Source organism: Coturnix japonica, chromosome 12 (genome assembly GCF_054131305.1).
Source record: "Coturnix japonica strain WE chromosome 12, WE-NBRP24, whole genome shotgun sequence".
Lineage (NCBI taxonomy): Eukaryota > Metazoa > Chordata > Aves > Galliformes > Phasianidae > Coturnix > Coturnix japonica.
The window spans coordinates 8,089,384-8,102,923 of NC_140674.1; the positions used below are offsets into that span (position 1 = coordinate 8,089,384).

General features: G+C 37.8%; 1 protein-coding gene across 2 annotated transcripts in view; it reads right to left on the minus strand.

The window, feature by feature from the left end:
- Window positions 1-13,326, minus strand: part of FARSB (phenylalanyl-tRNA synthetase subunit beta) — a 32,263-nt gene extending 18,937 nt beyond the window's left edge. The window contains exons 1-14 of one of the 2 annotated variants that reach the window (XM_015871330.3): window positions 13,234-13,326; window positions 12,782-12,837; window positions 11,631-11,785; window positions 10,968-11,040; window positions 10,378-10,493; window positions 9,791-9,941; window positions 8,189-8,297; window positions 6,877-6,947; window positions 5,552-5,613; window positions 5,416-5,467; window positions 3,939-4,000; window positions 3,292-3,499; window positions 2,788-2,868; window positions 540-632 (exon numbers count right to left, since the gene is read on the minus strand). In XM_015871330.3, the coding sequence (XP_015726816.1) occupies window positions 540-632; window positions 2,788-2,868; window positions 3,292-3,499; window positions 3,939-4,000; window positions 5,416-5,467; window positions 5,552-5,613; window positions 6,877-6,947; window positions 8,189-8,297; window positions 9,791-9,941; window positions 10,378-10,493; window positions 10,968-11,040; window positions 11,631-11,785; window positions 12,782-12,837; window positions 13,234-13,291 (1,347 nt within the window). In that variant the 5' untranslated portion in view covers window positions 13,292-13,326. The remainder of the gene's footprint in view (window positions 1-539; window positions 633-2,787; window positions 2,869-3,291; window positions 3,500-3,938; window positions 4,001-5,415; window positions 5,468-5,551; window positions 5,614-6,876; window positions 6,948-8,188; window positions 8,298-9,790; window positions 9,942-10,377; window positions 10,494-10,967; window positions 11,041-11,630; window positions 11,786-12,781; window positions 12,838-13,233) is intronic. The other variant, XM_085513548.1, reaches the window with a different exon arrangement.
- Window positions 13,327-13,540: the final 214 nt, after the last annotated feature.

Genomic DNA, 13,540 nt, shown 5'->3' on the forward strand with positions numbered 1-13,540 from the left:
ATGTAAAGTCACCTTCCCTATAAGCTAAAGAAAGCATCTTCAAAAAAAAAAAAAATAAAAAAAAAAAAATCAACCCACAAACAAAACAGAAACTTAAAAGCTCTAGAAGGAAAATATATAGTAGCTATTTCCAACAATAATGTTTTAAAACATCTTTCCCATCCAGAGCTTGAAGTTTAAAAACTGCCTGGTCTAATACCTCCATTTTTACTAACCAGCTTTTCTAAATGTAGAAGCTGATCAAAAACCAAGGTGGAATTTTCTGTAATAAGGCAGCTCAATTTTGCCAGATGCCATCATAGTGAATACGGTACTTTGCTTCCTTGAAAAGATAATAGCGTTTCACACTGAATAAGGTCTTTCTCAGTCAAGGAGTAACAGAAAATGACTGTTAGCAAATGTAGCTTGCAAACAGATACCCTCTTTACTGCTGTAAAAAGTAGCTTTATAGTTTATAAATGTTATTTCCTTTTAGCTTCTTTCTTTTCTCTTTATACATAGACTGTATAACAAATCTGACCTGAATTAAGTTACCTCACCTGAAATTCTGCAGTTTTGGGGTTTGCTATGTGCACTGCATTTGTAGCAGAGATATCCATGCCGAGTTTATCTGCAATGTCTTCCGTAGAACACTGGGAGGAAGAGAAAGCAAAAAGAAAAGAAAAAGAAAAAGTCACGTCGTTTAAATGAGACAGTGAACCAATGGTGAAACCTGGTAACAAGAATGAACAATACAAGCACAGCAGTAGCTTTGAGGTACAACACCCTCTTTTGATACAAATTAAGCCTGAGCTTTAAGACAATGTAGGCAAACTGGTTTATCTACAAATGTTAATTACTAAGCAAAATAAAGGTAGTTTTAAAGAGGTCTTTATTTAAGCTTCTGTCAGAGATGGCTGTCATCTGTTTAAAAGCAGAGGCTCAGGTTCTGCCTTCTGACTTGCAGTGAATAAAATCTGATTCTGAAAATAGTTTAAAAAAATAAATTATCATAGGAACGGCATTCAAGCTTTCTTCAAAAGAAAACAATGCCTTGGGGGCTACTTAAGGAAAATAAAGTGCTACCTAGGAAAAGCCAAAACAGGATATGGCAGAGCCTTCAACTTTCATAGCTGTGTAAGACTCTAATTTCTCACTTTTTTTTTTTTTAAACATAATCCTTCTAAAGCTGTTACTCTCAAGGTGTACTTTTAAGGAAGCAGTATAGGTGCATATTATCGGGCTCAGATTCTGTCTGTGCACATACAGCAACAGATGTGACTGGTAAGAGCCACACGGCAGATTTCCAGAATTTATTGCTTCATTAATATATTAAGAAACTAATAGTGAACTAAGACATGGGGGTTTGATAGTACTTTGGTCACCGAAGTGTGTTGATAGACCAAATGTGAGCGAAGTGAGCAGATGATACCATGAAAAAGTAGATTAACAAATTTAAAAAATAAATAAATAACCTGAAAGAACACTGACCTTAGGAGGAGAAAATCAGGTTCAAGTTTTCACATGTGTATCTAAACGGTATGTTACTATGATGTAACTAAATGCATTTGGGCTAAACCAGAGGTTCTCACAGAAAGCACTGCTACTCTGTACGGGCGATTATGTAGGGTTCAAAGCAAGAATAGGTTTACATGCATAAATATGTAAGCAGTGCTTGCCATGTAGCGCTGGGCTATGGAGTGTTGTAGCATAAATGCTATTTGTTATAGGCCCCACGCTTGTTTGAATGAAGCATTGGTGACCCAGTCACCAGATACTTATTGTGATAAAATGATACGCTTTGATTGTTCAAAATTCTCCTGTGTCAGTTAAAAAGGTTCTCTGTTGTAGAGATACAACAGAGCCAATGTTTTTAAGCATCCTTACTATTCAGCACTGGGGGAAAAAATAAATTATATATATATTATAATATATATATATTTAAGTTTTATATATATATAAAACTTAGTGCATAAGCAAGAGCCTACAAAAGGCTCTTCTACATTCCCCAACATGGTACTACTGCAGGTATTCTGAATATCTGTGTCAGATAGTAGCACTGCAGGAAGTAATACTAGATATAATCCTCTTCTCTTAAATGAGTAACATCCTATGAACAACAAAACATTAAAACTGTAATATATTTTGCGGGCTTTAGAGTTAACTCCAATACTTGCAGATGAAGCTCTATAAAATACGATTGCCAACTTTGTTGCAGTACCTGAACTAATCCATGCAAGCATTTTGGAAGCCTGTGTCACTGTATCTTAAAACCTTTAAGTACAATATGAAAACCTTATCTGCAATCCCATTATAAGTCTTACGGGGATTCTTAAAATAAACTCTTTGAATTGCATATTGATCAGGTACCTAATGCAATCGTGAATGGGTGACAATATTGGGAAGAGGCAAATAGAAACAGCGTGATCTCTGAAGTGCAGCAATAGCCACCAGAAATCACTAAATTTTGATTATATCTTTTATATAATCAAACTACGATGGATTTTGAATCTGGTGATGGAAGTTTCTAAGGGCTCTCTGTCTTACAATTTCATACTATAAAGTTGCACAAAAACAGTACTTCGGCACTATTTTTGCCTCTGTTCTTCGAACTGCATGCCATATTAGCAGTGACTCATTTGATTTATCTGACCTAGAAACTCACAAAATATTACACTACAATTCCAAAGCATTAGCAAACAATTACATGCCAAAACAGTAACAGATAACATGGGTACATTTATACAAGGGAATAGTCACTGTTGTTTCAACACGCAACTAAGAAAATATGAAAGCAATATAATATACCAGGGCAAAAGTGAGTGCTTCAGTGAATCCAGCAGCTGCCAAGTCCAGTCTCAGAAGTTCTGTGAGCTTATTGAGTGGAAGCTAAAATGAAACAACACACACTTTTCAACTTCGATCTATAAATGCTTTTCTGCTCTTTCCCGGGGTGATCCTGCCTGTTATGTTACAGAGAACTCACCAGGGAGGAACTCAGTGTGCTTAAAATTTTTCTGAAAGCATCAGCCTGTTGCCTTTAGGTTTGCCTGAGGAAATGAATCTCCCAATTAGAGATTTAATATGGGCTCCCTGCTTAAACCCTGTCTTTTTTCAAGTACCAGCAACCACTGGTCTTGGACTTATTCAAATCAGTGGGGCATCTGTTTTGTATCCCATCCATGGTAAATACTTCTCAAGGCAAAGCATGTCAAAATATTTAATTCCTAAGTTCTGTTTTCCCCAAAGCCCTTCTGGCATGCATTGGTCGTTTACTGACAACAGAGCGTTTATTTGAAGGGGCAATCTTACTTGATTAGCTATGGTGTACGTTTTCGGAATAACCATCTGAATGTTGTTATAACCATAAGCTATTGCTGCATCTTCTACGATATCACATGCATGGATAACGTCCGCTCTGGTAGGAGGGATTTCAGTCTCTATATTGTTCCCATTCCCTATGACGTGTGAGCTCAAACACATCCTAGTCAGCAGCTTTGCAAGGTTTGATGGAGTTTCACTGAAAGAAAACAAAAGTAGTAATTTACAGGTCTTAGATTATAATGTTTTGTTAAAGGAATCAGCATTTCTGCTACATTGCCTCGCTTCCTGAATAATCTCTATATTGAATGCACATAAACTGAGTATGCCATCAGATCCAGCTCAGATTCTGACTCAGAAACAGCCATTTTTTGTTATTTTACAACAGTGTGTGAGGCCAAAGAGAGATTTACGTTTACTGAAAAGAGGAGAGGTCATCCTACAAAACTACAAAACATCCTACAAAAACTCACCCAGGTTAGCCTCTGAATTTCTGATATATTAAAAACCACACAGTAAACATCTTTAAAACAGTCCAACAGCCAATGTTTTCAGCTATCCTTTTCATTAGTAATGTTTGATTTAAAAAGATACAAAGAAACCAAACAAAAAACAAGTTACTATTTTCAGTAACACACCTGATTCCTAATTTCTTGTTAATGAGTTCAGGTTTCACCTTTTCCTTTCGGTAAGCCAGTTCCTGAAAAGAAAGGCAGAGCTTTTCAGTATACACATCATTTGCCATTTCTAAGAGGATCCAGTTTTGACATCATGCTAATTTAGCTTATTCTAATTATGATACCCAAATAATGTCTACAAAAGTATGAAATATTAAGTAAATCTCAACATTTAAAGATAGAATTGTTCTTGAAAATAACACTATAGTACATAATGCAAAAGCTGTTCTCATTTAAACTAGAAGTCTGAATGCAGCATGAAATCCTTATTTTTGAAACTTCCGATAACTTCAGATATATGCAAGTAACTGAGTTTCTGATACTTTCTAGCCACCAGTTCATCTTAAATCAAAGCCCTAAAGCAATGAATGGTCATGTAAAAGATTGCATGGTCTACTACAGCTCGTACGACTTTAGGATGAAAAGGAAAAACTTTTTACCCCCATATTGGCACAGAAATATGTTATTTTTCCTAGGAAGTCTGTAATGCATCTAAGAAAGTTGCTTTGTATGTCTACCCTTAGTGCTTCTAAATTTGATTAAAAAACCAAATCTGTAAAAACCCTTAGCATCCAAAACTGCAGCTTTTTTTTTTTTTTTTTTTTTGCATTGTTTTTATGCAGCAAAATTGTAATTGGTTAATGCAGAGATGTTTGTTTTATTGGATACCTCTTCTAGATTCCAGGTCCTGCCACTGAAGATACAAAAAGACTAACACTAAAAAAAAAGTTTTTCCCCCTAATTAATTTGTACTTGCTTGAAACATCATTTATGAACTCCATCAGACCTATTTGTTTTCAGTTGCTTTCAGGAAGAATTGCTTTCTTTTAATTTAGAACAAAAACTAAGCCTTCACTGCTGCGCAGAGGTATGTCTTGGGCTCTGAATGCAGGCATACCTGCACTTAAACGTTTATCACGCCGCATGGCAACTTAGATAGCTGGAATCTATGAAACAAAGGACTGAAGAATCCAGGACTAAAAGGCTATTTTATTCAAATGCATTACAGATTCCAGATCTGATAAGGATGTTATGCTGAGGCTGATTTCAGTTGTCCAGTGGGCTAAGCCTGTAGGACCTCTTTCTGCATTCATGTTTCCTGACTTGGAACAGGTAGGCTTTAGACACAGACTTTTGATAGCCATCTTTATTGCTTCTGAGAATGTCTGTATCACAAACTCTAATCCACGTTACCACTCATAATCTTAAACCCTGGCCTTCTTTCTTGAGCATCAGATTCAATGAGCCTTATCATAAATTAGCAGTGCTTCAAAATGAGTTTTCTAGATAAGGGGAAACTGAGACACCGTGTTCTTTCCCTTGTGGGGTTAAAGAAGGCCCTGACCCACTCCTCACCTCTGCAGAAAAAGAAGACAATGTCATTCTTATAATTTGTATTAAAAAAATCCTTTCCCTGGTGAGATACCATCTCGCTTACCGGATAGATGTGAGTCTTCCCATTAGGATAAATTACTTCTACTGCTTCAACACTGTAAGAGATGTAAGAACAGAACTAAAAACACTTAAAATGTGTCGGAAGTGTAATGTCTTTCTGATTCCAAATTTATACTCACGTGAATTGTTTCTCACAGTATTCACTAAACATCGCAACTATGATATCAAGAACAATTTTTGCCTACAAAATAAAGATGATAATCACATTGAAATCTGTCCTTGTGCTAAAGCAGACAAAATACTTTAGTAAAAGGGGGGAAAGATTTGTTATATTCTCTTCATTCTATACTACTTAATAACTTAGCATCTAAAATACCGGGCTGAATTTTAAGACATGCTTTGCCACTGCTGCAAAGACTTTACTCAAAAATCTGGTAACTGGAGATAGTTGATTTCCAAGGCTCTAAAGTGTTTGCACGTTTCTGCTAAACTGTTCTGAAGTTACAGTTAGAGCTGCACCTTCCAAACCTTTAATCTATTTCCTTACTTCACTGAGGCCAAAAGGTTGTGCGCTGTTTGAAAACACATTGTCAGCGTAGCCTCATTTGCAACATCTTTTATTCTACGCTCAGTATTTGAAGAAGTTAGTATAACAGAATACAATCATGAGATTTTAATCAAACTCTTAATCTACAACAGTTGCTTTATGATGCCTCACGCTATAACTTCCTTCATGAAAAGAAACAAATGCTATTTTTGTATTTGCTATCAAAGTAAGCAGCAGCAAGAAGCAGTTATTTTTTAGTTTCCTTAGAAGCCATATCACAACATGCCAATTTCTGTCATTAATGAAGAACTGTGTAGTAGGATAAACTAAAAGTACTTTTGTTCTTGAGCATCAATATACACATTTTAGGGAAATCATCAATGAATGCACAACCTACATTTAAGAACAGGCAATTATAACTGCTGGGCTTTCATGCTTTGGTGCTGAGTTGCAGAATTTGCATATGGAAAGAATTCCAGTTGACAATTATTTGCACAGCATTCCTGCTTGAAAAAGATAACTAAGAAGAAAAATTGGTATCCCCCTTTTCACAGCCCAGATTTTAATTATTCTTTACAAAGAATGTTTTGGCAAAATAAACAGTCTTAATGAATTCTATTCTTTTTCTAAATCTTAAATACTTTGGAAAGTGTTCAACGACAACGAAAATAAACCTGGCTTTCTTTTTTTTAATATATAAGCTGAAACCTTGGTGTTAACATGAAGATACAGTAAAAACAAAACCCATGGAAAACACAGCACCACCTGTAATGCAAACCAAAAACTGTACTGAGGAAATTCCACGCAGTCCCACAGCTTATCCTGCCCTTTTGAGGTGGATGGTCTGCTCCATAAAACAAACACACATCTACTGTAGGTCTGTGTACTACAGCACTGTTGTCCCTTTGGGATAACAATGACATTACAACATATCAAAAGCAGAAAAGATTAATTTACCTTTGTCATGTCTGTGCCTGTACATTCAATAAATACATTTCTTGTTTTTAGGCTTATTTTTGAATGATCTCCTAAAACATGTGAAGACAATAGAATGTTAAGAAATGTTGCTTTTCCTGCAGTGTCAATTTTATTGTCTGATTTTGTATTTAAAAACGATCACCACCACCTTCCCCAGCTTAAAAGCTACTACGTCTGCTGCATCAACATTCACACCATTCTTACTAGAGTAGCAGGGCTTTTTATTTTTAACCTCATAAATCAAGAAAAGCAAAAATACAACACATTCTAATCAGAAAAGGCAGACCGGTCTTGCTGACCTGGCTACCCTTGAACACTAGAAAACACAAATCGACAGGAACTCCCTACTGGCAGTAGAGAAAGCAAACCAGCAGAATCGCAGCCATCTGCTGGTCACACAGTGATTCTGCATCTCCCCTTCCCCAGCTATAGTAGCAGATCAGCATTTGATGTGACGTGCATGAGAAACCAAATTTAGGTAGCAATGAATGGTTTTTAATAAGTGATTTAGACTGATAAAAATCCATAGCAACTTTTATGAATAAACAAGATCTCCTGACACTGTCATCTGAGACGCTAAAGGTTTTGTCTATGTGAGTGGTCCAAAATAGGATAGGTTCCTCTTAAGCATGGATTTGCTTTTTGCCTGCACTTGTATCATGTTGCATACACTGCAGCACATCACTGATGTACTCAAAACTGTTTCTTGTCTGGAAGAAGGCAGGAAATAGACTTAGGAGCATCACCTAAAGTGTATTCCTTGCAAATTAGATGTGAAGTCCCTCAGTGGTAGATTTCTTGCAAAAATGGGGTTCTGTTAGTAAGCGGTAAACTATTTATTGTGGTTGAGCAGAAATCTGCCTTATATCACCTGCTAAACACTGATGGCCAGTGTGTACACTGAGTGAATTTCATTGCCAATAACCACACAGTGTGAATGCACTCAGGAACACCTGAGCTCTCAAGAGTGAAGGATGCTGCACTCCCTTCCCAGCATGTTGCGCTATAACTACAGCTGAAATGTACCCAGCTCTTCTGGACTCACTTCAACACCCATATAATCTTTCACTTAAGTGCTTGTAGCCAATCCAAAAAAACCAATGCCCATATTTACATTTAATTATCCCCTCCCGAGGGAGCAAAAAAAATCTTCTCTGCATTTAAACTAAAATAAGTAATAAGTGAAACATTTTTAATAGAACAGAACAATCCGCACTACGTACCGTTTGTATTAGACATCCTGACTCACAAAATAGGAGCAACAGCATAAACTAGTCAGAAGCAAACTTACCATTGATGATTGGTGGCATGGACAAAACAACACCATTACTATCATAAATGACAGGATAACGTGGCTTGTTTTCAATCAAGTGTAAATAATGTCGGAGATGGCTGTCAGTCTGGGGAAACAAAGAGTGATGCCACATTTAATGTTAGCTCGCTTTTGAGATTCCATCCTACCACAGTCCTCAGGTGAGGTATTAAATGGAATTTTTAAAGAAGGTAGGATTGGGCTTTCAGCTAGGTACCTGTAGTGGAAATGCTGAGTCATGGCCTGAATTGCTGATTGAGCACCTGGTGGGAAGGCAGCGCCGGCTCAGAGGAGCTCAGGCACAAGCAGTGCACCTGAGTAACTGGAAGGGGTGGAGCCAGGATCCACCCTTTTCCAGATCTCATTTAAGGGTGGGCAGTGAAGGTGAGGGCATCTATTGCCAGAGATCCCTGCCTACCTGAGACCTTCCAAAGGTAAGCAGCTCTTTTCCCTCATTTCTGTAGCTGTGGCTCATTCTCATTTACTGTAGCCAAAGATGTTGCCACCCTATTATCATCCTTACTATAGCATTACAATACTTCTAGCAAAAGCTGCTTGCTCTCAGAAGTGGGAAAACTTTTAAATGAGAGCTGTTTTGTTTCTTTTTTTCAGAAACATTAAAAACTGTTTCTTTTAAGTATTCTCTCACAGATGCTTATGGCATGAGGTCTTTGTTTGCTGCAACAGTCTTTAATTTATCAGAATTCTCCCTAGAAGTGATTAAAAAAAATTCATTTTGGTACTTTGAATTGTCAAGTGCTAAAGCCTGACACATTTATGCTTCAGCTTGATTCAAAACTTACATCTGTTCCAATGACATGAATGTGTATTCTATTAAAAACAGTCAACTTTTATTCTCTCTGTTCTCTTTTTTCCTAGTTTTTACTTGCCTTTAGTCAGATATCGTTGTCAATTTCTTTTTACCTCTGTATGTGTGCTCTAACAGCGCTGTATATTTTAACTGTAACAGTTTCATTTTCAAATACCGTCTTATTTGAAAATACATATGTTTTCAAATACAGTAAATAATATAATAATAGTCCTGATGGGATCTTTTCCTAATGTTTACCTGGTTTCAACAGGATGCTGGGCCAAAAGCAATGCTGAATCTTAACTGAGTCTTCCACACAGCTGCACCTGCCTTATATGCAGCTGGGTAAGTAATCCAATGTCGCCACCAAGCTGGCCCAATTGAAATAACAGTTTAAAATTTGGTATTATTTACACTGATATTTTTTTCAGTTTTGTGCACTGAGTATTTCACCAGTGTAGGCAACAACCTAACCTTTTGACAGTATTATGAAGAGTATCATGAAAAGTAACCGTTGTGTTGATAAATCAGTGGGGTTTAAAACCAAAATTACCATTTTAAAAGGCACCAAACACCATGATATGTCTTTCACAAGCAATACGAATGAAGTATTACCATGCATTTATCATTTTCATTGGCTGAAGCTACAGAAGATGGCTGTGTTTTAATTGTAAGAACATGTACCTAATACCTTGTAAGGGGATTAGATGTTAAGCTTCAGAAATGTTTTTCCTTTACTTAGCACGGTAACTCTGAAAAATCACACTTACCCTATACAGATCCATAATTTGTGGAGCTGTGTACTCCTGTGATTGGTTCAAGGGCTTGAATTTAATTTCAGAAGGTGCTTTAGCTGTAAAAGTGAATGGACCAGAAATGGTGTCCAAGTCATGGGTACCTATTGCTACTAATGCTCTTCTCCTAGAGAGAAAAACAACATAATGATTTTGCTATTAGCATTTGGAGTTTCTTTGAGATAACATCTTGTGATGTTCTGTATTTCTGTGCATTCACAAAGCTTACTGGAAAAAACAAAGCCCAGTTCTGAGAAGCCTAGAAATCATTTTCACTGTTTGTTAGCAATGAGAAATGTTAAGAATACACACAGCAGTGAAAAGTCCATTGAAACTGTTGTAGAAGGCATCTCCCTCAACTCTTATAGAAGATGTATTTACATTGGAATGTATTGAGAGCAGATAGAAACAGATAAGGAAATGAGAAGGAGAAAGAGAGCTGCTACATATTTCTTTAATACAAACATAATATATAATGCCTCTCCACAACAGGGCGGTGAAATCTTAACATAAAATCAAATCATGCTCATACGCTATGTGGCATTTGAAGTTTAAGCACTAACCTGCAAATATTTTGGTGTAGTTTTTCTTGGAGGTCAATGAAACTGTCATAACGTTCTTTGGTAAAAGTTATGTTACGAAGGACTGCAGCTACAGCATGAGGACGGATTTTGACAGTCTGCAATTTGCAACAGCAACAGATGATAAATGTCAAGTACAAAAGACACAATAACTGATTTTTATTATTATTTTTTTTTCTTTTTCTTTTCTTTTTGGTGGAACAGCCTCCAAAAGGAAAAAAATCTGGAAATATGTTAGAAATCAAAGGGAAACAAAACCAAACAAAAAACTTCAAGTTTGGCAGAGACAAAAGGGATTACAATGTAACAGCCAGAAGGTAAATGCACTATAAATTTCTGAAGCTTTGAGTTGACCTGCAATTAGGTTCACCCAGAATAATTTGCCTATTGTTCCTTCCCTTTGTTGTTCCTAAAAATAACTCACACACTGAGTAGAGACATTAAACTTTCTTCAGATCTTGTTCTGCAAGTAGGATTTCTGGTGTCACTGCAGTCATAAAATTGCTATTGATATTACCTTCACGATTCAGAAACTTTCAGTAAGTATACAGTTGGGCAGTAAACACCTTTACCTCTTCAGTGATAATCAGCTTCTGACCTTCACCTTTAGCTGGTATTATCTTTTCATACCTAGGGAGATTCATCCTAGAATAAAGATAGAAATAAATATGTAACTAAAGGACAGAATATGTGCAAAGTTCAGAAAGCTTTTTAGAAGTGCAGGAGTAATTATATATAGAATATTTTCTTGGCAACTGTCCTTGTTTTGGACATTGGAATTTGGGTACATAATTTATATTATATATATTTATATAAATATATATTTATATATTTTTCTATTGACTGATTGACACATAACTAAAATAGGAAGAAAGCTCTCAAGGAGATAACATACTTCACTTCTGTTATGACTTTATTTCTGTTGGTATGTATAACAGAGGAGCACAAGACATACCACTGCACCAGTTCTTTACAGAGGATAAGTCTCAAATGGAATAGCAGCTGGAAAACTTTTAGAGCAGGTTCAAAGTGTAATACTCTGGTCTACTCTTATAAAAGTATTTAACAGGTTCTCCCCAGTGGAAAAAACATGAAGCATGTGGATATCTGACAAATATACCTGACTTAGACATATGACTGTCCTCAAAACCCAATCAAGTAGCAAAGCTGTTCATCAGAAATGGACTCTCATTTAAACAAATAACCTAAGACAAAACTATCTCACTCTCTATTACCTTTCTTTAAAGACCTGCAGACCTCGGACCAATCCTTCGAGGCAAAGAAGATCATAGCGGTTGGCAGGAACATCGATTTTATAGAGAACAGTCTCAGACGCACCCTCTGCCTTTCCTTTGCCTTTCTCTTTACTTATAATGTCTTTCTCAGATGTCTGAAATCAAGCAAAATACAACTGTTTTATTTTTAACCTGAAATATCTTAACATTGTGACAGTGAGATAACAGGAAACATAACTGGGATTTATATAGCAAATAAGCATGCCAAGCACCAAAAGTACTATAAAATCAACATTTTTCTCAGATGTAAAGATTGTAATGTAGTGTATTGAGCAAACTTCACTATCAGAATTTGAATTTTGAAAACAGAGATGGAAACACAAGTCTCCAGGCAGGCAGATCCCAGCAGAAAACCTAATTTGCTGCTATAGATCAGGAAAGATTTGTAGCATCAGGTCTATTGAGAAATTCAGCACAATATATGATGCTCAGGTATCTTCTGATAAACCTAATTATAAGAACAATTAATTTCAATTAAAAAACAAGGACAAAATGTGGTGTACTCCCTGAGGTTTGTGTGGATTCAGACTGTAGGGTCAACGCACTTTCACAAGTATAGATCCTGGATAAAAAAACCACATTAATTGCAATGGGATTGTCCAGGATAAACACGTACTTGTGGCAATGCATACAAAAATGTGTACAAAATATGGCCAAACATATCTTTCACAGTATGTTTAACATATGGCCTACAGCCATCCTTATGCTGCTATCTAAACTGGCCAGAGGCTTAAGAACAGGAGGCAAAGAGCCAAGCTCCCCAATCCACAGCACTGTGCCACCTCAGGGTCTCTTGTTCCTAAGACAATAACTTTATTGATGTCGTTCTTGTCGGATTCAAACCACTTGTGTCAACACAGCTGATGGCAGTAGTACTTTGTAACAAGAACACAGGGTACGTGATGTTCTATGGACAGTACTATGCACAGATACGAGGATGTTTCAGGTTGACGAGCCTGCTGGTGGCCTGCATGTATAGATGGCAATGCTGCAGCCCTGCCCACAGAACTGTGGTGCCAGCGCTGTGCTATGGATCCATACAGACACTAACATCTATCCACCCATAGAGCAACAACCACAGCGCTACTCACAACTTCATCCAGCTCCAAACCGAACTCGAAGCAAAGGTCGTTAAATTCTTCATCGGCTGCGAAGAAAATAATAATAATAAATAATTAATAAATGGAGTTTTGCTTTACACGCAGAACTCGGCTTTTATTGCGTGTTGTGTTTATTTGGGCGAAGAAAATAATAATTATAATAATAAATGGAGTTTTGCTTTACACTCAGAACTCAGCTTTTATTACACGTTGTGTTTATTTGGGGCCGTTTTCAAACGGCTATTTTGACCAAAAAAAAAAGGGTAAAATTCGCAGTGTGAGCAGCTTTTTCCTCAGCAGCCGGCGTGCTGCTGGCCGCGCTGTGATCACAGCGGCTGCTCTGGGCCGTCAGTCCCGGCTGTGCCCACACAACACCAACAGGCTCCAGACCCCTCCGCACGTTCCCATGGCCCCGCAGCCCCGCCGACCCCCGCCGCACTCACTGTATGTCCTGCCCAGCGCCTCGAACAGCGCGTCCCGCTTCACGCTGACGGTCGGCATGGCCGCTCACAGCACCCTGCGCGCTTGCGCTCCCCACAGCGAGGACCAGGCCGCGTGAGGGCACACTGCGCACTGCCTGAATGCGGAGCGAGACAGCAGCGCCGCCCGAGCCTGAGCCGAGAGAGGAGGCGGAGATTGGGGCAGCTACAGCGGGGCTGAGGGCCCTGTAACTCTCTGACAGCAGGGCCGCGATGTTCGTGCACAAGGCGATGAGGACACGGCAGCTCAGCCCGCAAGGCCCCGCTGAAC